The 23,723-nt window shown below is 50.5% G+C and overlaps 1 protein-coding gene across 2 annotated transcripts in view; it reads right to left on the bottom strand.

The window, feature by feature from the left end:
* The window catches only part of LOC135559080 (zinc finger protein 704-like), a 132,510-nt gene extending 111,886 nt beyond the window's left edge, over window positions 1–20,624 (bottom strand). For both annotated transcript variants that reach the window (XM_064993445.1, XM_064993446.1), the window contains exons 1-2: window positions 20,155–20,624; window positions 4,568–4,800 (exon numbers count right to left, since the gene is read on the bottom strand). In XM_064993445.1, the coding sequence (XP_064849517.1) occupies window positions 4,568–4,800; window positions 20,155–20,448 (527 nt within the window). In that variant the 5' untranslated portion in view covers window positions 20,449–20,624. The remainder of the gene's footprint in view (window positions 1–4,567; window positions 4,801–20,154) is intronic.
* Window positions 20,625–23,723: the final 3,099 nt, after the last annotated feature.

Raw genomic sequence — 23,723 nt, 5'->3', positions numbered from 1 at the left:
GTTCCCCCTCACACAGACACAGAGTTCCCCCTCACACAGACACAGAGTTCCCCCTCACACAGAGACACAGTTCCCCCTCACACAGAGACACAGAGTTCCCCCCTCACACAGAGACACAGAGTTCCCCCTCACACAGAGACACATAGTTCCCCCTCACACAGAGACAGAGTTCCCCCCTCACACAGAGACACAGAGTTCCCCCCTCACACAGAGACAGAGTTCCCCCTCACACAGAGACACAGAGTTCCCCCTCACACAGAGACACAGAGTTCCCCCTCACACAGAGACACAGAGTTCCCCCTCACACAGAGACACAGAGTTCCCCCCTCACACACAGACACAGAGTTCCCCCCTCACACAGAGACACAGAGTTCCCCCCTCACACAGAGACAAAGAGTTCCCCCTCACACAGAGACACAGAGTTCCCCCTCACACAGAGACACAGAGTTCCCCCCCTCACACAGAGACACAGAGTTCCCCCTCACACAGAGACAGAGTTCCCCCTCACACAGAGACACAGAGTTCCCCCCTCACACAGAGACAGAGTTCCCCCTCACACAGAGACAGAGTTCCCCCTCACACAGAGACCCCCCTCACACAGAGACACAGAGTTCCCCCTCACACAGAGACACAGAGTTCCCCCTCACACAGAGACACAGAGTTCCCCCTCACACAGAGACACAGAGTTCCCCCTCACACAGAGACACAGAGTTCCCCCTCACACAGAGACACAGAGTTCCCCCTCACACAGAGACAGAGTTCCCCCTCACACAGAGACACAGAGTTCCCCCCTCACACAGAGACACAGAGTTCCCCCCTCACACACAGACACAGAGACACAGAGTTCCCCCCTCACACAGAGACACAGAGTTCCCCCCTCACACAGAGACACAGAGTTCCCCCTCACACAGAGACACAGAGTTCCCCCTCACACAGAGACAGAGTTCCCCCTCACACAGAGACACAGAGTTCCCCCTCACACAGAGACAGAGTTCCCCCTCACACAGAGACACAGAGTTCCCCCCTCACACAGAGACAGAGTTCCCCCCTCACACAGAGACACAGAGTTCCCCCCTCACACAGAGACACAGAGTTCCCCCTCACACAGAGACACAGAGTTCCCCCTCACACACAGACACAGAGACACAGAGTTCCCCCTCACACAGAGACACAGAGTTCCCCCTCACACAGAGACACAGAGACACAGAGTTCCCCCTCACACAGAGACACAGAGACACAGAGTTCCCCCTCACACAGAGACACAGAGTTCCCCCTCACACAGAGACACAGAGTTCCCCCTCACAGAGACACAGAGTTCCCCCTCACACAGAGACACAGAGTTCCCCCTCACACAGAGACACAGAGTTCCCCCTCACACACATACACAGAGACAGAGTTCCCCCCTCACACAGAGACACAGAGTTCCCCCCTCACACACATACACAGAGACACAGAGTTCCCCCCTCACACAGAGACACAGAGTTCCCCCTCACACAGAGACACAGAGTTCCCCCTCACACAGAGACAGAGTTCCCCCTCACACAGAGACACAGAGTTCCCCCTCACACAGAGACACAGAGTTCCCCCTCACACACAGACACAGAGTTCCCCCTCACACAGACACAGAGTTCCCCCTCACACAGAGACACAGAGTTCCCCCTCACACACATACACAGAGACACAGAGTTCCCCCCTCACACACAGACACAGAGTTCCCCCTCACACAGAGACACAGAGTTCCCCCTCACACAGAGACACAGAGTTCCCCCTCACACAGAGACACAGAGTTCCCCCCTCACACAGAGACACAGAGTTCCCCCTCACACAGAGACACAGAGTTCCCCCTCACACACACAGAGACACAGAGACACAGAGTTCCCCCCTCACACAGAGACACAGAGTTCCCCCCTCACACACAGACACAGAGTTCCCCCCTCACACACAGACACAGAGTTCCCCCTCACACAGAGACACAGAGTTCCCCCTCACACAGATACACAGAGTTCCCCCCTCACACACATACACAGAGACACAGAGTTCCCCCTCACACAGAGACACAGAGTTCCCCCCTCACACAGAGACACAGAGTTCCCCCCTCACACAGAGACACAGAGTTCCCCCTCACACAGAGACACAGAGTTCCCTCCTCACACAGACACAGAGTTCCCCCCTCACACAGAGACACAGAGTTCCCCCCTCACACAGAGACACAGAGTTCCCCCTCACACAGAGACACAGAGTTCCCCCCTCACACAGAGACACAGAGTTCCCCCCTCACACAGAGACACAGAGTTCCCCCTCACACAGAGACACAGAGTTCCCCCTCACAGAGACACAGAGTTCCCCCCTCACACACAGACACAGAGTTCCCCCTCACAGAGACACAGAGTTCCCCCTCACAGAGACACAGAGTTCCCCCTCACACAGAGACACAGAGTTCCCCCTCACACAGAGACACAGAGTTCCCCCTCACACACAGACACAGAGTTCCCCCTCACACAGAGACACAGAGTTCCCCCCTCACACAGAGACACAGAGTTCCCCCCTCACACAGAGACACAGAGTTCCCCCCTCACACACAGACGCAGCATTCCCCCTCACACAGAGACACACAGACACAGAGATCCCCCGCACACAGAGACAGAGACACAGCGTTCCCCCTCACACAAAGACACATACACAGAGACACACAGAGACACACAGACACAGAGATCCCCCGCACACAGAGACAGAGACACAGCGTTCCCCCTCACACAAAGACACATACACAGAGACACACAGACACAGAGATCCCCCGCACACAGAGACAGTTGTTCCAACCGATCAATGGTTGTAAAAAATGGTGAATAAAAAGGCTTAAGTAGCGTCTGCCGTTCCCTCCTGTCTGTTATGTAACAGAGTTATCTATTAGAGCCTGGCTGGCCATGTCCCTGGACAGACACAGCTCTCTCTCCCTCTGACTGCTGCCTGTGTCTGGGCCGCTGTGTGTGTGCTCCTTCAGTCGATCCCTATCAGAGAGAGTGCCCTGCACAACACACCAGTGCACGCGCGTGTGTGAGAGTGTGATTCACAGGGAAACCAGCCTTGTGCTTCCCTCGCTCTGCTAGCCACTGAGTCACACACAACAGTACAAACTACTGACAGAATAACATATAAACAAACACACGCTTAATGATACCGAGTCTGGATAGACAGAGAGATCATAGAAAGAAAAGGGACAGAGTTAACGCTTTCATCTGAATATGAGGCCTGGATTAAGTCTTAATGATACAGAGTCTGGATAGACAGAGAGATCATAGAAAGAAAAGGGACAGAGTTAACGCTTTCATCTGAATATGAGGCCTGGATTAAGTCTTAATGATACAGAGTCTGGATAGATAGAGAGATCATAGAAAGAAAAGGGACTGAGTTAACGCTTTCATCTGAATATGAGGCCTGGATTAAGTCTTAATGATACAGAGTCTGGATAGACAGAGAGATCATAGAAAGAAAAGGGACAGAGTTAACGCTTTCATCTGAATATGAGGCCTGGATTAAGTCTTAATGATACAGAGTCTGGATAGACAGAGAGATCATAGAAAGAAAAAGGACAGAGTTAACGCTTTCATCTGAATATGAGGCCTGGATTAAGTCTTAATGATACAGAGTCTGGATAGACAGAGAGATCATAGAAAGAAAAGGGACAGAGTTAACGCTTTCATCTGAATATGAGGCCTGGATTCAGTCGCAGGAGTCAATCTCACCTGGACATAATAATGATTTTTTCAGATTAGAAGGGGTGGGGATTTTAGGGATAATTCCACAGCATTGCATGTCCAATCTGACAGATGCTTCAACACAATGTCATCTAGTATGAAAGATCTCATCAAGGTGGAACATGGGTATTCTTCTGTAGCGGTAAATGTGTGAGATACTTGAATCTCAATGTTAAGGTAAAAAAAGAAAGCATTTGTGTGGTTGGCCATGGTGTGCAAGGCAGTGACACAAGCCTTTGACATCTTGTGCATTGACTAATCTGGCAATTGGTTCATTGGCACTATCACAGTAAAATCAGTATTGGTTTAGGCTTATCAGTCAACAGCAACATGATTGGGCAATCTTGACCTTATTATAGAACTTTGACACCGAGTTATTTTCTAAAGTCTTGAGAATATTCCAGAACTATTCTGATTCTGGAACACTGAAAAGCATTCTAAGAATCCAGCAGTGGTCATCTGACCAAGCCTCCCCCACAACATTTATACACAAACCATAGGATAGCTTGAACCACTACAAGGCTCGAGTCAATTCCATTTAAACTCTAGTTTATTCAGGACTGTTTTGGGATTTGTTTTGGGATTTGAGGTCAAAACACCCAATTCTGTTTTCACTTTTTGAAATGCTTTGCCAATTCTTAGAGCTATTTTAACTTTCTGAAATTCTATGCCCCGTTCAATGACTGCATCATCTGGACCTGGAATGGTATAGACCCAACTATGGGTAAGGCAGCAACCATGCTACAGGTAATAACCATAACTTTATCCATGCCTTACTAGGTAATAACAGTTATTAGCCATGTGGTCCCTACCTGCGTCGAGGGACAGGTATTTGGGAGGAGGGATGAGGGTATCTCTCCTCAGGTGGGACTTGCTGTCCATTTGTTGCCTGGCAACCGCTGGGCACCAGCGGGTCCCTCGCCTCCGAGTGCATGTGTTTGTCCGCCTTCTGCCCTTTCCGGATCAGGGAGTGTGTGGGACTGCCGTTAGTAAGGATCCCAGTCAGACCACTGTTTCTTTCATCTGCCTCCCCACCACAACCTGCCTGAAGGATGAAGAACAATAAACACACAGAGAAATGATCCAAATGTTGGAGTCTCAGAACTGATGTTAGTGCTTTTTGTTCCAAAGCTTGTGGTAAAAATAGATAATATAAAGTTAATTACATAGTCCGCATGATAGTTTTAGGCACCATTTAACATGTGTTTTTGGCTACATTGTTGGGAAGGGGACATGTGCTGGTGATTTTGTTTGTAAGGAAATATAGAAGCTGTGTGTCACTGAATCTGAATGACTAAAAAGAAAAGTCAAAAAGGTTTTAAGATCTCTTTAAAAAATGGCCACAGTTTTGGCCCCCCTCAGGTTCTCTGGGAGGCTGTTCCAGAGGCTGGGGGCATAGTAACTAAAGGCTGTCTCTACATGTCTCTTGGCCCCCCTCAGGTTCTCTGGGAGGCTGTTCCAGAGGCTGGGGGCATAGTAACTAAAGGCTGTCTCTACATGTCTCTTGGCCCCCCTCAGGTTCTCTGGCAGGCTGTTCCAGAGGCTGGGGGCATAGTAACTAAAGGCTGTCTCTACATGTCTCTTGGCCCCCTCAGGTTCTCTGGGAGGCTGTTCCAGAGGCTGGGGGCATAGTAACTAAAGGCTGTCTCTTCATGTCTCTTGGCCCCCCTCAGGTTCTCTGGCAGGCTGTTCCAGAGGCTGGGGGCATAGTAACTAAAGGCTGTCTCTACATGTCTCTTGGCCCCCTCAGGTTCTCTGGGAGGCTGTTCCAGAGGCTGGGGGCATAGTAACTAAAGGCTGTCTCTACATGTCTCTTGGCCCCCCCTCAGGTTCTCTGGGAGGCTGTTCCAGAGGCTGGGGGCATAGTAACTAAAGGCTGTCTCTACATGTCTCTTGGCCCCCTCAGGTTCTCTGGGAGGCTGTTCCAGAGGCTGGGGGCATAGTAACTAAAGGCTGTCTCTACATGTCTCTTGGCCCCCCTCAGGTTCTCTGGCAGGCTGTTCCAGAGGCTGGGGGCATAGTAACTAAAGGCTGTCTCTACATGTCTCTTGGCCCCCTCAGGTTCTCTGGGAGGCTGTTCCAGAGGCTGGGGGCATAGTAACTAAAGGCTGTCTCTACATGTCTCTTGGCCCCCCTCAGGTTCTCTGGCAGGCTGTTCCAGAGGCTGGGGGCATAGTAACTAAAGGCTGTCTCTACATGTCTCTTGGCCCCCCTCAGGTTCTCTGGCAGGCTGTTCCAGAGGCTGGGGGCATAGTAACTAAAGGCTGTCTCTACATGTCTCTTGGTCCCCCTCAGGTTCTCTGGCAGGCTGTTCCAGAGGCTGGGGGCATAGTAACTAAAGGCTGTCTCTACATGTCTCTTGGCCCCCCTCAGGTTCTCTGGCAGGCTGTTCCAGAGGCTGGGAGCATAGTAACTAAAGGCTGTCTCTACATGTCTCTTGGCCCCCCTCAGGTTCTCTGGCAGGCTGTTCCAGAGGCTGGGGGCATAGTAACTAAAGGCTGTCTCTACATGTCTCTTGGCCCCCTCAGGTTCTCTGGCAGGCTGTTCCAGAGGCTGGGGGCATAGTAACTAAAGGCTGTCTCTACATGTCTCTTGGCCCCCTCAGGTTCTCTGGCAGGCTGTTCCAGAGGCTGGGGGCATAGTAACTAAAGGCTGTCTCTACATGTCTCTTGGCCCCCTCAGGTTCTCTGGGAGGCTGTTCCAGAGGCTGGGGGCATAGTAACTAAAGGCTGTCTCTACATGTCTCTTGGCCCCCTCAGGTTCTCTGGGAGGCTGTTCCAGAGGCTGGGGGCATAGTAACTAAAGGCTGTCTCTACATGTCTCTTGGCCCCCCTCAGGTTCTCTGGCAGGCTGTTCCAGAGGCTGGGGGCATAGTAACTAAAGGCTGTCTCTACATGTCTCTTGGCCCCCTCAGGTTCTCTGGGAGGCTGTTCCAGAGGCTGGGGGCATAGTAACTAAAGGCTGTCTCTACATGTCTCTTGGCCCCCTCAGGTTCTCTGGCAGGCTGTTCCAGAGGCTGGGGGCATAGTAACTAAAGGATGTCTCTACATGTCTCTTGGCCCCCTCAGGTTCTCTGGCAGGCTGTTCCAGAGGCTGGGGGCATAGTAACTAAAGGCTGTCTCTACATGTCTCTTGGCCCCCTCAGGTTCTCTGGGAGGCTGTTCCAGAGGCTGGGGGCATAGTAACTAAAGGCTGTCTCTACATGTCTCTTGGCCCCCCTCAGGTTCTCTGGCAGGCTGTTCCAGAGGCTGGGGGCATAGTAACTAAAGGCTGTCTCTACATGTCTCTTGGCCCCCTCAGGTTCTCTGGCAGGCTGTTCCAGAGGCTGGGGGCATAGTAACTAAAGGCTGTCTCTACATGTCTCTTGGCCCCCCTCAGGTTCTCTGGCAGGCTGTTCCAGAGGCTGGGGGCATAGTAACTAAAGGCTGTCTTTACATGTCTCTTGGCCCCCCTCAGGTTCTCTGGGAGGCTGTTCCAGAGGCTGGGGGCATAGTAACTAAAGGCTGTCTCTACATGTCTCTTGGCCCCCCTCAGGTTCTCTGGCAGGCTGTTCCAGAGGCTGGGGGCATAGTAACTAAAGGCTGTCTCTACATGTCTCTTGGCCCCCCTCAGGTTCTCTGGGAGGCTGTTCCAGAGGCTGGGGGCATAGTAACTAAAGGCTGTCTCTACATGTCTCTTGGCCCCCTCAGGTTCTCTGGCAGGCTGTTCCAGAGGCTGGGGGCATAGTAACTAAAGGCTGTCTCTACATGTCTCTTGGCCCCCTCAGGTTCTCTGGCAGGCTGTTCCAGAGGCTGGGGGCATATTAACTAAAGGCTGTCTCTACATGTCTCTTGGCCCCCTCAGGTTCTCTGGCAGGCTGTTCCAGAGGCTGGGGGCATAGTAACTAAAGGCTGTCTCTACATGTCTCTTGGTCCCCCTCAGGTTCTCTGGCAGGCTGTTCCAGAGGCTGGGGGCATAGTAACTAAAGGCTGTCTCTACATGTCTCTTGGCCCCCTCAGGTTCTCTGGCAGGCTGTTCCAGAGGCTGGGAGCATAGTAACTAAAGGCTGTCTCTACATGTCTCTTGGCCCCCTCAGGTTCTCTGGCAGGCTGTTCCAGAGGCTGGGGGCATAGTAACTAAAGGCTGTCTCTACATGTCTCTTGGCCCCCTCAGGTTCTCTGGCAGGCTGTTCCAGAGGCTGGGGGCATAGTAACTAAAGGCTGTCTCTACATGTCTCTTGGCCCCCTCAGGTTCTCTGGCAGGCTGTTCCAGAGGCTGGGGGCATAGTAACTAAAGGCTGTCTCTACATGTCTCTTGTCCCCCTCAGGTTCTCTGGCAGGCTGTTCCAGAGGCTGGGGGCATAGTAACTAAAGGCTGTCTCTACATGTCTCTTGTCCCCCTCAGGTTCTCTGGCAGGCTGTTCCAGAGGCTGGGGGCATAGTAACTAAAGGCTGTCTCTACATGTCTCTTGGCCCCCCTCAGGTTCTCTGGGAGGCTGTTCCAGAGGCTGGGGGCATAGTAACTAAAGGCTGTCTCTACATGTCTCTTGGCCCCCTCAGGTTCTCTGGGAGGCTGTTCCAGAGGCTGGGGGCATAGTAACTAAAGGCTGTCTCTACATGTCTCTTGGCCCCCTCAGGTTCTCTGGGAGGCTGTTCCAGAGGCTGGGGGCATAGTAACTAAAGGCTGTCTCTACATGTCTCTTGGCCCCCCTCAGGTTCTCTGGGAGGCTGTTCCAGAGGCTGGGGGCATAGTAACTAAAGGCTGTCTCTACATGTCTCTTGGCCCCCCTCAGGTTCTCTGGCAGGCTGTTCCAGAGGCTGGGGGCATAGTAACTAAAGAGACTGGGGGCATAGTAACTGCCTCTCTATGGTTTTTGGTCCTAGGCTTTGGGATAGTTAAAAGGCCAGTGCCCGAGGACCTGAGGGACCTACTGGATACATAACTTAAAGCATGTCTGACATTTATTGGGGTGCACAATCGAGGATTTATTTTAAAAAAACAATAGAATAATCTTATATTGAATTCTAAAACTCACAGGCAGCCAGTGCAGAGACCTTAAAACCGCTGTAATGTGTGCTCTAGTACAGTACCGTATCTTTGGATTGCCAAAAACCACTAGTGGGTGTATGGTATTGTTGTTTCTCGCACATTAACATATTTTGAGGCGTGCTCTGAAAGAGACTATATTTTGTTGCACCCATGAGTGAGAATGCTGTACCAATTTAACTCCAATGTGGTTATAGTGCCCCAAGAACTAAACATGAAGAAATTTGGCTTGTCACCAAAAGCACTCACAAACTTCTAGAGATGCACAATCGAGAGCATCCTGGCAGGCTGTATCACCGCCTGGTACGGCAACTGCTCTGCCCACAACCGTAAGGCTCTCCAGAGGGTAGTGAGGTCTGCACAACGCATCAACGGGGGCAAACTAGCTGCCCTCCAGGACACCCACACCACCCGATGTTACAGGAAGGCCATAAAGAGCATCAAGGACAACAACCACCCGAGCCACTGCCTGTTCACCCCGCTAACATCCAGAAGGCGAGGTCAGTACAGGTGAATCAAAGCTGGGACCGAGAGACTGAAAAACAGCTTCTATCTCAAGGCCATCAGACTGTTAAACAGCAACCACTAACATTGAGTGGCTGCTGCCAACACACTGACTCAACTCCAGCCACTTTAATAATGGGAATTGATGGGAAATGATGTAAAATATATCACTAGCCACTTTAAACAATGCTACCTAATATAATATTTACATACGTATACATATGAGATGAATAATGTAGGGTATATACTGTACTCTATATTATCTACTGCATCTTTATGTAATAAATGTATCACTAGCCACTTTAACTATGCCTCTTTGTTTACATACTCATCTCATATGTATATACTGTACACGATACCATCTACTGTATCTTGCCTATGCTGCTCTGTACCATGATTCATATATCTTTATGTACATATTCTTTATCCCCTTACACTTCTGTATAAGACAGTAGTTTTGGAATTGTTAGTTAGATTACTTGTTGGTTATTACTGCATTGTCGGAACAAGAAGCACAAGCATTTCGCTACACTCGCATTAACATCTGCTAACCATGTGTATGTGACAAATACAATTTGATTTGATTTGTATAGATGGATAGATTGGAGTGGCACCAAGTCTTAAACAAGCATTTCTCCATGTCCTTTTGGTCTGTTTTGTCCTGAACAGTCATTCTGATTCCCATGTAAAGCAGCCTCTACTAAACCATCAACCAGAAAATGTATCCTGATTAAAAATGGAGAAAATGTATCTCTCATGTGAAACTACCAGGAAGTCTGAAAAGACAGACAAAACTGAACAAAACATGTTGGTCCCATGAGCTGAAATGTTCCACACGCACAAAAAGCTTATTTCTCTCAAACGTTGTACATTTACTTACATCCCTGTTAGTGAGCATTTCTCCTTTTCCAAGATAATCCATCCACCTGACAGGTGTGGCACCAAGAAGCTGATTAAACGAATGATCATTACATAGGTGCACCTTGAGCTGGGGGCAATAAAATGCCACTCTAGAATGTGCAGTTTTGTCACACAACACAATGCCACAAGTTTTGAGGAAGCAATTGTCATGCAAACTGCAGGGATGTCCACCAGAGTTGTTGGAGTTGTTGCCAGATAGAGAAATTAACATTAAATTACGATAAACCACCTCCAACGTCATTTTAGAGAGTTTGGCCGTACGTCCAACCGGCCTCACAACCGCAGACCACGTGTATGGAGTCGTGTGGGCGACCAGTTTGCTGATGTCAATGTTGTGAACAGAGTAACCCATGGTGGCGGTGGGGTTATGGTATGGGCAGGCATAAGCTTTGGATAATGAACACAATTTAATTTCATCGAAATTGACATGTCACCAGACATGTCACCCATTGAGCATGTTTGGGATTCTCTGGATGGCTGTGTACGACAGCGTGTTCCAATTCCCGCCAATATCCAGCAAATTCGCACAGCCATTGAAGAGGAGTGGGACAACATTCCACAGGCCACAATCAACAGCCTGATCAGCTCGATGCAAAGGAGATGTGTCCGGCTGCATGAGGCAAATGGTGGTCACACCAGATACTGACTGGTTCTGACCAACAGATGCACATCTGTATTCCCAGTCATGTGAAAGGGAGCTAGTAGACTGAGTGGGCGGGGAGCTAGTAGACAGGGAGCTGAGTGGGCGGGGAGCTAGTAGACTGAGTGGGCGGGGATCTAGTAGAATGAGTGGGCGGGGAGCTAGTAGACTGAGTGGGCGGGGAGCTAGTAGACAGGGAGCTGAGTGGGCAGGGAGATAGTAGACTGAGTGGGCAGGGAGCTAGTAGACCGAGTGGGCAGGGAGCTAGTAGGCGGGGAGCTAGTAGGCCGAGTGGGCGGGGAGCTAGTAGGCTGAGTGGGCAGGGAGCTAGTAGACTGAGTGGGCAGGGAGCTAGTAGACTGAGTGGGCGGGGAGCTAGTAGACTGAGTGGGCAGGGAGCTAGTAGAATGAGTGGGCGGGGAGCTAGTAGAACGAGTGGGCGGGGAGCTAGTAGACTGAGTGGGCAGGGAGCTAGTAGACTGAGTGGGCGGGGAGCTAGTAGGCTGAGTGGGCGGGGAGCTAGTAGGCTGAGTGGGCGGGAGATAGTAGACAGGGAGCTGAGTGGGCGGGGAGCTAGTAGACTGAGTGGGCGGGGAGCTAGTAGAATGAGTGGGCAGGGAGCTAGTAGACTGAGTGGGCGGGGAGCTAGTAGGCTGAGTGGGCGGGAGATAGTAGACAGGGAGCTGAGTGGGCGGGGAGATAGTAGACAGGGAGCTGAGTGGGCGGGGAGATAGTAGACTGAGTGGGCGAGGAGATAGTAGACAGGGAGCTGAGTGGGCGGGGAGCTAGTAGACTGAGTGGGCGGGGAGCTAGTAGACTGAGTGGGCGGGGAGCTAGTAGACTGAGTGGGCGGGGAGCTAGTAGACTGAGTGGGCGGGGAGCTAGTAGACTGAGTGGGCGGGGAGCTAGTAGACTGAGGGGGCGGGGAGCTAGTAGACTGAGGGGGCGGGGAGCTAGTAGACTGAGTGGGCGGGGAGCTAGTAGACAGGGAGCTAAGTGGGCGGGGAGCTAGTAGACTGAGTGGGCGGGGAGCTAGTAGACTGATTGGGCGGGGAGCTAGTAGAATGAGTGGACGGGGAGCTAGTAGACTGATTGGGCGGGGAGCTAGTAGGCTGAGTGGACAGGGAGCTAGTAGGCTGAGTGGGCAGGGAGCTAGTAGACCGAGTGGGCAGGGAGCTAGTAGACCGAGTGGGCAGGGAGCTAGTAGGCTGAGTGGGAGGGGAGCTAGTAGACTGAGTGGGCGGGGAGCTAGTAGACTGAGTGGGTGGGGAGCTAGTAGACTGGGAGCTGAATGGGCAGGGAGCTAGTAGACCGAGTGGGCGGGGAGCTAGTAGGCCGAGTGGGCGGGGAGCTAGTAGGCCGAGTGGACAGGGAGCTAGTAGACCGAGTGGGCAGGGAGCTAGTAGACCGAGTGGGCAGGGAGCTAGTAGACCGAGTGGGCAGGGAGCTAGTAGACCGAGTGGGCGGGGAGCTAGTAGACCGAGTGGGCGGGGAGCTAGTAGACTGAGTGGGCGGGGAGCTAGTAGACAGGGAGCTGAGTGGGCGGGGAGCTAGTAGACTGAGAGCTGAGTGGGCGGGGAGCTAGTAGACTGAGTGGGCGGGGAGCTAGTAGACTGAGTGGGCGGGGAGCTAGTAGACTGAGTGGGCGGGGAGCTAGTAGACTGATTGGGCGGGGAGCTAGTAGACTGAGTGGGCGGGGAGCTAGTAGACTGAGTGGGCGGGGAGCTAGTAGACTGAGTGGGCGGGGAGCTAGTAGACTGAGTGGGGGGAGCTAGTAGACTGAGTGGGCGGGGAGCTAGTAGACTGAGTGGGCGGGGAGCTAGTAGACTGAGTGGGCGGGGAGCTAGTAGACTGAGGGGGCGGGGAGCTAGTAGACTGAGGGGGCGGGGAGCTAGTAGACTGAGTGGGCGGGGAGCTAGTAGACTGAGTGGGCGGGGAGCTAGTAGACAGGGAGCTGAGTGGGCGGGGAGCTAGTAGACTGAGTGGGCGGGGAGCTAGTAGACTGATTGGGCGGGGAGCTAGTAGAATTAGTGGACGGGGAGCTAGTAGACAGGGAGCTGAGTGGGCAGGGAGATAGTAGACTGAGTGGGCGGGGAGCTAGTAGACTGAGTGGGCGGGGAGCTAGTAGACTGAGTGGGCGGGGAGCTAGTAGACAGGGAGCTGAGTGGGCGGGGAGCTAGTAGACTGAGTGGGCGGGGAGCTAGTAGACTGAGTGGGCGGGGAGCTAGTAGAATGAGTGGACGGGGAGCTAGTAGACAGGGAGCTGAGTGGGCGGGGAGCTAGTAGGCTGAGTGGGCGGGGAGCTAGTAGACTGAGTGGGCGGGGAGCTAGTAGACTGAGTGGGCGGGGAGCTAGTAGGCTGAGTGGACGGGGAGCTAGTAGGCTGAGTGGACGGGGAGCTAGTAGGCTGAGTGGACAGGGAGCTAGTAGGCTGAGTGGACAGGGAGCTAGTAGGCTGAGTGGGCAGGGAGCTAGTAGACTGAGTGGGCGGGGAGCTAGTAGACTGAGTGGGCGGGGAGCTAGTAGACTGAGTGGGCGGGGAGCTAGTAGACTGAGTGGGCGGGGAGCTAGTAGACTGAGTGGGCGGGGAGCTAGTAGGCTGAGTGGACGGGGAGCTAGTAGGCTGAGTGGGCAGGGAGATAGTAGGCTGAGTGGACAGGGAGCTAGTAGGCTGAGTGGACAGGGAGCTAGTAGGCTGAGTGGGCAGGGAGATAGTAGACTGAGTGGACAGGGAGCTAGTAGGCTGAGTGGGCAGGGAGATAGTAGACTGAGTGGACAGGGAGCTAGTAGGCTGAGTGGACAGGGAGCTAGTAGGCTGAGTGGACAGGGAGCTAGTAGGCTGAGTGGACAGGGAGCTAGTAGACTGAGTGGACAGGGAGCTAGTAGACTGAGTGGACAGGGAGCTAGTAGACTGAGTGGGCGGGGAGCTAGTAGGCTGAGTGGACAGGGAGATAGTAGGCTGAGTGGGCAGGGAGCTAGTAGACTGAGTGGGCGGGGAGCTAGTAGACTGAGTGGGCGGGGAGCTAGTAGACTGAGTGGGCGGGGAGCTAGTAGACTGGGAGCTGAATGGGCAGGGAGCTAGTAGGCCGAGGGGGCGGGGAGCTAGTAGGCTGAGTGGGCGGGAGCTAGTAGACCGAGTGAGCGGGGAGCTAGTAGACTGAGTGGGCGGGGAGCTAGTAGACTGAGTGGGCGGGGAGCTAGTAGGCTGAGTGGGCGGGGAGCTAGTAGCCTGAGTGAGCGGGGAGCTAGTAGACTGAGTGGGCGGGGAGCTAGTAGACTGAGTGGGCGGGGAGCTAGTAGACTGAGTGGGCGGGGAGCTAGTAGACTGAGTGGGCGGGGAGCTAGTAGACTGAGTGGGCGGGGAGCTAGTAGAATGAGTGGACGGGGAGCTAGTAGACAGGGAGCTGAGTGGGCAGGGAGATAGTAGGCTGAGTGGGCGGGAGCTAGTAGACCGAGTGAGCGGGGAGCTAGTAGACCGAGTGGGCGGGGAGCTAGTAGACTGAGTGGGCGGGGAGCTAGTAGACTGAGTGGGCGGGGAGCTAGTAGACTGAGTGGGCGGGGAGCTAGTAGACTGAGTGGGCGGGGAGCTAGTAGACTGAGTGGGCGGGGAGCTAGTAGGCTGAGTGGACGGGGAGCTAGTAGGCTGAGTGGGCAGGGAGATAGTAGACTGAGTGGGCGGGGAGCTAGTAGACTGAGTGGGCGGGGAGCTAGTAGACTGAGTGGGCGGGGAGCTAGTAGACTGAGTGGGCGGGGAGCTAGTAGACTGAGTGGGCGGGGAGCTAGTAGACTGAGTGGGCGGGGAGCTAGTAGACTGAGTGGGCGGGGAGCTAGTAGACTGAGTGGGCGGGGAGCTAGTAGACTGGGAGCTGAATGGGCAGGGAGCTAGTAGACCGAGTGGGCGGGGAGCTAGTAGACTGAGTGGGCGGGGAGCTAGTAGACTGAGTGGACAGGGAGCTAGTAGGCTGAGTGGACAGGGAGCTAGTAGGCTGAGTGGACAGGGAGCTAGTAGACTGAGTGGGCGGGGAGCTAGTAGGCTGAGTGGACAGGGAGATAGTAGGCTGAGTGGGCAGGGAGCTAGTAGACTGAGTGGGCGGGGAGCTAGTAGACTGAGTGGGCGGGGAGCTAGTAGACTGAGTGGGCGGGGAGCTAGTAGACTGGGAGCTGAATGGGCAGGGAGCTAGTAGGCCGAGTGGGCGGGGAGCTAGTAGGCTGAGTGGGCGGGGAGCTAGTAGGCTGAGTGGGCAGGGAGATAGTAGACTGAGTGGGCGGGGAGCTAGTAGACTGAGTGGGCGGGGAGCTAGTAGACTGAGTGGGCGGGGAGCTAGTAGACTGAGTGGGCGGGGAGCTAGTAGACTGAGTGGGCGGGGAGCTAGTAGACTGAGTGGGCGGGGAGCTAGTAGACTGAGTGGGCGGGGAGCTAGTAGACTGAGTGGGCGGGGAGCTAGTAGACTGAGTGGGCGGGGAGCTAGTAGACTGGGAGCTGAATGGGCAGGGAGCTAGTAGACCGAGTGGGCGGGGAGCTAGTAGACTGAGTGGGCGGGGAGCTAGTAGACTGGGAGCTGAATGGGCAGGGAGCTAGTAGACCGAGTGGGCGGGGAGCTAGTAGGCTGAGTGGGCGGGGAGCTAGTAGACTGAGTGAGCGGGGAGCTAGTAGACTGAGTGGGCGGGGAGCTAGTAGACTGGGAGCTGAATGGGCAGGGAGCTAGTAGACCGAGTGGGCGGGGAGCTAGTAGGCTGAGTGGACAGGGAGCTAGTAGGCTGAGTGGACAGGGAGCTAGTAGACCGAGTGGGCAGGGACCTAGTAGACCGAGTGGGCAGGGAGCTAGTAGACCGAGTGGGCAGGGAGCTAGTAGGCCGAGTGGGCGGGGAGCTAGTAGGCTGAGTGGGCGGGGAGCTAGTAGCCTGAGTGAGCGGGGAGCTAGTAGACTGAGTGGGCGGGGAGCTAGTAGACTGAGTGGGCGGGGAGCTAGTAGGCTGAGTGGACAGGGAGCTAGTAGGCTGAGTGGGCAGGGACCTAGTAGACTGAGTGGACAGGGAGCTAGTAGGCTGAGTGGACAGGGAGCTAGTAGGCTGAGTGGACAGGAAGCAAGTCGGCTGAGTGGACAGGGAGCTAGTAGACCGAGTGGACGGGGAGCTAGTAGGCCGAGTGGGCGGGGAGCTAGTAGACCGAGTGGGCGGGGAGCTAGTAGGCCGAGTGGACAGGGAGCTAGTAGGCCGAGTGGACAGGGCTAGTAGGCCGAGTGGGCAGGGAGCTAGTAGGCCGAGTGGGCAGGGAGCTAGTAGGCCGAGTGGGCAGGGAGCTAGTAGGCCGAGTGGACAGGGAGCTAGTAGGCCGAGTGGACAGGGAGCTAGTAGGCCGAGTGGACAGGGAGCTAGTAGGCCGAGTGGACAGGGAGATAGTAGACTGAGTGGACAGGGAGATAGTAGACTGAGTGGACAGGGAGCTAGTAGACTGAGTGGACAGGGAGCTAGTAGGCTGAGTGGACAGGGAGCTAGTAGGCTGAGTGGACAGGGAGCTAGTAGGCTGAGTGGACAGGGAGCTAGTAGAAATGTTGACTGTATAATTTATCTAGCATGCCCAAATGGAATTATCAGCACTGTTTATCAAGCTAGTTAGCTCGTTAAACTTGGACAATTTCAGTTGGAGAATTACAGTCGTGATGTTACGTTTGATACCAGAGCTCCGAGGCTAAATCGCTAAGCAGCAAGCTTCGAAGCAGTGTGCCGGTGCCTGTAGCACTCTATCAGAGTACGTCATGAATTACAGTCGTGATGTTACGTTTGATACCAGAGCTCCGAGGCTAAATCGCTAAGCAGCAGCTTCGAAGCAGTGTGCCGACGCCTGTAGCACTCTATCAGAGTGGAATGAATGATGCCCGAAGCTTTGTTTGATCACGTGCCTTTTCAACCCTGTGTTGTAAAACACAAGACTGAACATTCAGGGATGTGTGGGTATGAGGTCGAATCCCGTTGAAGGCACACTATGTCAAAAAAATACATGTGAACCACGCTTTCTGCACTGTTGTTCAAATATTTATAGTATAAACTTCTGTCTTAAGCATCCTAAATAATGCCATAGATTCCATTTTTTTTAAATAGTAAACTTGAAGGCAAAAAAGGGACCGCCATATATAATCCACAGAGGAGGATTGAAGGAGGAGAGTTTACTAGAAACCAATTAGGTTTCCTCTTATCTGTGGATTCATTGTTGGAGTAGAGGACACATATATATTGTGTGACTCCAAATGAGGCGAGATTCTACAACGATCCAGCAAAAAAAAGGACCTTTTACATTTCAGGTAAAAAAAAAAGAACCCAATGTTTATATCCCAGGAGAAATTAGCTAGTAGCAGCAAGCTAGCTAGCTAAATGTCCATGAATCTTTTGTGTTTTGACCCCAAAATAATACAGTTGGTTCAGTTTGTTTTGACCTGTCCCCAAAATAATACAGTTGGTTCAGTTTGTTTTGACCTGTCCCCAAAATAATACAGTTGGTTCAGTTTGTTTTGACCTGTCCCCAAAATAATACAGTTGGTTCAGTTTGTTTTGACCTGACCCCAAAATAATACAGTTGGTTCAGTTTGTTTTGACCTGTCCCCAAAATAATACAGTTGGTTCAGTTTGTTTTGACCTGTCCCCAAAATAATACAGTTGGTTCAGTTTGTTTTGACCTGTCCCCAAAATAATACAGTTGGTTCAGTTTGTTTTGACCTGTCCCCAAAATAATACAGTTGGTTCAGTTTGTTTTGACCTGTCCCCAAAATAATACAGTTGGTTCAGTTTGTTTTGACCTGTCCCCAAAATAATACAGTTGGTTCAGTTTGTTTTGACCTGTCCCCAAAATAATACAGTTGGTTCAGTTTGTTTTGACCTGTCCCCAAAATAATACAGTTGGTTCAGTTTGTTTTGACCTGTCCCCAAAATAATACAGTTGGTTCAGTTTGTTTTGACCTGACCCCAAAATAATACAGTTGGTTCAGTTTGTTTTGACCTGTCCCCAAAATAATACAGTTGGTTCAGTTTGTTTTGACCTGTCCCCAAAATAATACAGTTGGTTCAGTTTGTTTTGACCTGTCCCCAAAATAATACAGTTGGTTCAGTTTGTTTTGACCTGTCCCCAAAATAATACAGTTGGTTCAGTTTGTTTTGACCTGTCCCCAAAATAATACAGTTGGTTCAGTTTGTTTTGACCTGTCCCCAAAATAATACAGTTGGTTCAGTTTGTTTTGACCTGTCCCCAAAATAATACAGTTGGTTCAGTTTGTTTTGACCTGTCCCCAAAATAATACAGTTGGTTCAGTTTGTTTTGACCTGTCCCCAAAATAATACTGTTGGTTCAGTTTGTTTTGACCTGTCCCCAAAATAATACAGTTGGTTCAGTTTGTTTTGACCTGTCCCCAAAATAATACAGTTGGTTCAGTTTGTTTTGACCTGTCCCCAAAATAATACTGTTGGTTCAGTTTGTTTTGACCTGTCCCCAAAATAATACAGTTGGTTCAGTTTGTTTGTCAACCTGCGTGTCCTGATCGCATCTGATGCTGAAGGCCAAAATCAACCCGACCAAATTCATATAGAAATGTGTTTTATAGATCTGTCATTCGCATTGAAAGCAAGCCTGTTCTATGTCCGCTATTTCTATGCTTCCCGCTTTTGAGTTTAGTTTTTGCATCTTTTACTTTGGGTTTTGTACACCGGCTTCAAACAGCTGAAAATACAATGTTTTTGGTTATGGAAAAATATGTCACAGCGGTTTAGATGGTACAATGATTCCCTACACTATACTTGCTTGTTTTGTCACAAACTGAAATTAGGCAAACTATTGAAATTTTAGCAATCAGCAAATGGCGAAGCAGTTTCTGCATAGTGCATCTTTAACCTTCCTAATATTGAGTTTCACCCCCTTTTTCCCCAGAGACCAGCCTCAGTTTGTCAGGGCTCTACAAGGTGTCGAAAGCGTTCCACAGGGATGCTGGCCCATGTCAACTCCAGTGCTTCTCACAGTTGTGTCAAGTTGGCTGGGTGTCCTTTGGGTGGTGGACCATTCTTGATTCACACGGGAAGCCTGAAAAACCCAGCAGAGTTGCAGTTCTTGACACAAACCAGTGCACCTGCCACCTACTACCATACTCCTTTCAAAAGGCACTTCAATATTTTGTCTTGCCCATTCACCTTCTGAATGGCAAACATACACAGTCCATGTCTCAATTGCCTCAGGGCTTACAAATCGTTGTTTAACCTGTCTGCTCCCCTTCACCTACCTACACGGATTAAAGTGGACTTAACAAGTAACATCAAAAAAGGGATCATAGATTTTACCCTGGTCGGTTGAAAGAGACAACATTCATATCGCATGCATTGTCAACAATATCAAAACGTTTCTATGAATTGTCCATTTGGCATGTCTCGATGTAATGATATGACAACTGAAGCAGTTTTGGGCAACCCTTCGCCCGCGTTTGTTCCATGCTGTCTGAAGACCTTGTCAGCCAGTTAATAGCGAACACCAGACACAGATGAAAAGGGTTAAGTGTCTTAGACGAGTAGGTGAAAGCTCTTATTATATTTGTTGACGTGCTGCAGTCAAATTTTGGCACCAGTAGACGAGCTACCTAACCATGTAAACCACGCCCCTCTGCAAACACCTTCTGGTTTGTTGGTTAAAAGGCTGAATTTATTTTGAATTAGGTAAGAAAATAAAACATGACCAAATGTGGCATTTTGTAAATTAGTATTTTTAATAATCCTGCCTCCATCCCACCTCCTGAATAAGTGTTGACATGGGGAGGGGACCAGTACATTTATGATCAAACTTTATCAATGTAGAAGCAACAGATATGTTCATACTTTGGTCGTCCTACATTGATATGGTTTCATCCATATGACCCAATTTCATGAAAACAAGATTTTGACTGAACATTTAAACTTTGAACATGCAATGGGCCGCCATCTTAACAGATGAAATCCGTCATATATAGGCTACTAGTTGTAATTAATAGGCTAACGAACTCGGGTTAGTCGCATGCCTGACCTATATTTTCACTTGAGAACATAACCGGGTCACGTCGTCAGCAGAGTGAGCCTCTTCGCTCCGGGGGCCCTGTAACTGTATTGGGCGCACAATGTGTGGGCCACAGGTCTTCCGGAGCGAAGAGGCTACAGAGAAGTAAGAGCGGACTGGTTCTGTATTGCGTGTGACTGCAAAAGTAGCCTTTTCGGCAACAATGGGACTTCATGGGAATAATTTAATAGGGTGGGAATGAATAACTAACCAACTCACTATTAGACCAACAAATATGGAATAGAACCTACTTTATTCAGGTGGTATTTTTCTCTCCCTGATGACAGGTCATTCACATTGAGGACGGTGTCCTGTCTTGTACATTCTCTTAAAGATCCATCATCCAACACGAATTTGTAGGAAACTGCTCCTGTTGCGGGACCATTCTTGCACGCCAGAACGACACCGCTGTCCGCAGTGGCGGCGACAGTAATTTTGCGTCCCTTGGACCCCTCTGCACGCTGATCAATACCGGCTTGTTTCGAAGCGCCCCCGAGACGTATTCCAACAGCGGACATGTCAAGCAGACGTTTAGAATTCATCATTGGACTAGAGAAAGATTACCCGCTTTCTATGGATTTTAGTGCAAATATCTGTAATAAAAGACATTTATCGGGATTGTCTGGAATCGATCTCCGTCTGTTACCGCTGTTCTACGGTATAGTTAAAGATTGTTTAGTTATTTAGTAAAAGAAAGTACCACGCCTCCACTCCCCTGCGTGTCCTGACCACTGGTGCAGCCTGGTGAGCTTCACAGGGCACCGCCTTCAGTTCACTCTCATTGGTCCTCAGAATACATAAACACTCCAGTTCGGCACGCAGCCGTCGGAAGCCAGCAGCCCATTGGCTAGTTTGGACTTTGTCACTTCTTATCAGCGAAGATTGTGGGGGTGTGTCGCTCCAGTTTGCCCTTTGCCGGCCGGCCGTTGGAAAAGGGGAGAAATGAAAACAACAAGTAGGCCAAGACTTGGTTGAAGTCGAAACAGTAGCCTTATGTCTGTGGAGATCAAGTGTATCAGCCAATTCACAACATGAAAGAGTATCCCAAAGCGGGGAATTAACTCGTTTTAACACCGGATAATAACAAAAATGAGCCTATGCCATGTTATCAGTGTTTCCGTGGCCTAAGTGCCTGTGTTTACATTAAAGGGGTAATCCACCCCCAGAAAAAAAACAATGTAACTCAAGTATATTTTTCGCTCAGTGGGTAAAATAAACAATTTCAACATCATTTAACTTCTAAGTGGTTCCGTTTTAGCCTTGGCAGCCGATAGTTGGTGCTAAATCTGCACTATCTAGGATTGATGTGCATTCCCGGTAATACATGGACAGCTCGTGCATAAAGCATCCTCTATGCAGGCTGCAAAAGCGTCCTTTTCCTCCTTAACCAGCTATAATGGCGAGTCCCCCCCCCCCCCAAAAAAAGGAAAAATACGTGTACTGTCTTAATAAAACACAATTTTCCACCACCAATTTACTATGTTGCACACTGCTTTCACCCAAGTTGGTGAATTGTCTGAGAATGGTGGTGCTCTCTTAACCTGCTCCAGAAAGTCACTTCCAGTCGTAGCTGTACACGCTCTAGTCACAAAAAGTGGTGTAAAGTACTGGAGTAAAAATAATTTAAAGTACTACTTAAGTAGTTGTTTGGGGTATCTGTACTTTACTATTTATATTTTTGACAACATTTAGTTTTACTCCACAACATTCCTAAAGAAAATAATGTACATTTTACTCCATACATTTACCCTGACACTCCAAAGTACTCGTTACATGTTGAATGTTTAGCAGGACAGGAAAACGGTCCAACTCACACCCCTATCAAGAGAACATCCCTGGTCATCCCTACTGCCTCTGATCTGGAGGACTCACTAAACAGAGAACATCCCTGGTCATCCCTACTGCCTCTGATCTGGAGGACTCACTAAACACACATGCTTCATTTGCAAATTATTTCTGAGTGTTGGAGTGTGCCCCTGGCTGTCCGTAAATAAACAAAAACTGAAAAGATTTGTGCAGTTTGGTTAATATAAGCAATTTGAAATAATTTATAGTTTTACTTTTAAAACTTCAAGTATATTTTTGCAATTGCATTTACTTTTGACACTTAAAGATATTTAAAAGCAAATTCTTATGTACTTTTACTAATGTAGTATTTTGCTGGGTTTAATGGTCTGGGGCTGTTTTCATGGTTCAGGCTCGGCCCCTTAGTTCCAGTGAAAGGACATCTTAACGCTACATCATACAATGACATTCGAGATGATGCTGTGCTTCCAACTCCAAGGCAACAGTTTGGGGAAGGCCCTTTCCTGTTTCAGCATGACAATGCCACTGTGCACAAAGTGAGGTCCATACAGAAATGGTTTGTCGAGATCGGCGTGCAAGAACTTGACTGGCCTGCACAGAGCCCTGACCTCAACCCCATTGAACCGCGTGCCTTCCCAGAAGAGTGGAGGCTGGTATAGAAGCAAACGCCATATTAATGCCGATGATGTAGGAATGAGATGTTCGACAAGCAGTCGTGTAGCATGACAGGCCACGGCTAGTTCCTTAGCTCAGTGTTTCGCTCCCTTTTTTGATTACTATGCTGGCTGTCACATGATTTTACCCTTGGGGATTCAAGTACTACTATACTACCTATACTTACCATTAGACATACACTACCGTTCAAAAGTTTGGGGTCACTTAGAAATGTACTTTCTTTTAAAGAAAAGCACATTTTTTGTCCATTAAAATAACATCAAATTGATCAGAAAATAATAAGATGGGCAAAAGAACACAGAAACTGAACAGAGGAACTCTGCCTATAGGGCCAGCATCCCGGAGTCATCTCTTCACTGTTAATGTTGAGACTGGACAGAGGAACTCTGCCTATAGGGCCAGCATCCCGGAGTCATCTCTTCACTGTTAATGTTGAGACTGGACAGAGGAACTCTGCCTATAGGGCCAGCATCCCGGAGTCATCTCTTCACTGTTAATGTTGACACTGGACAGAGGAACTCTGCCTATAGGGCCAGCATCCCGGAGTCATCTCTTCACTGTTAATGTTGAGACTGGACAGAGGAACTCTGCCTATAGGGCCAGCATCCCGGAGTCATCTCTTCACTGTTAATGTTGAGACTGGACAGAGGAACTCTGCCTATAGGGCCAGCATCCCGGAGTCATCTCTTCACTGTTAATGTTGAGACTGGACAGAGGAACTCTGCCTATAGGGCCAGCATCCCGGAGTCATCTCTTCACTGTTAATGTTGAGACTGGACAGAGGAACTCTGCCTATAGGGCCAGCATCCCGGAGTCATCTCTTCACTGTTAATGTTGAGACTGGACAGAGGAACTCTGCCTATAGGGCCAGCATCCCGGAGTCATCTCTTCACTGTTAATGTTGAGACTGGACTGAGGAACTCTGCCTATAGGGCCAGCATCCCGGAGTCATCTCTTCACTGTTAATGTTGAGACTGGACAGAGGAACTCTGCCTATAGGGCCAGCATCCCGGAGTCATCTCTTCACTGTTAATGTTGAGACTGGACAGAGGAACTCTGCCTATAGGGCCAGCATCCCGGAGTCATCTCTTCACTGTTAATGTTGAGACTGGACAGAGGAACTCTGCCTATAGGGCCAGCATCCCGGAGTCATCTCTTCACTGTTAATGTTGAGACTGGACAGAGGAACTCTGCCTATAGGGCCAGCATCCCGGAGTCATCTCTTCACTGTTAATGTTGAGACTGGACAGAGGAACTCTGCCTATAGGGCCAGCATCCCGGAGTCATCTCTTCAATGTTAATGTTGAGACTGGACAGAGGACCTCTGCCTATAGGGCCA

This window comes from Oncorhynchus masou, chromosome 17 (genome assembly GCF_036934945.1).
Source record: "Oncorhynchus masou masou isolate Uvic2021 chromosome 17, UVic_Omas_1.1, whole genome shotgun sequence".
NCBI classification, from domain to species: Eukaryota; Metazoa; Chordata; class Actinopteri; order Salmoniformes; family Salmonidae; genus Oncorhynchus; species Oncorhynchus masou.
This window is presented reverse-complemented; position numbering and strand designations above follow the sequence as displayed.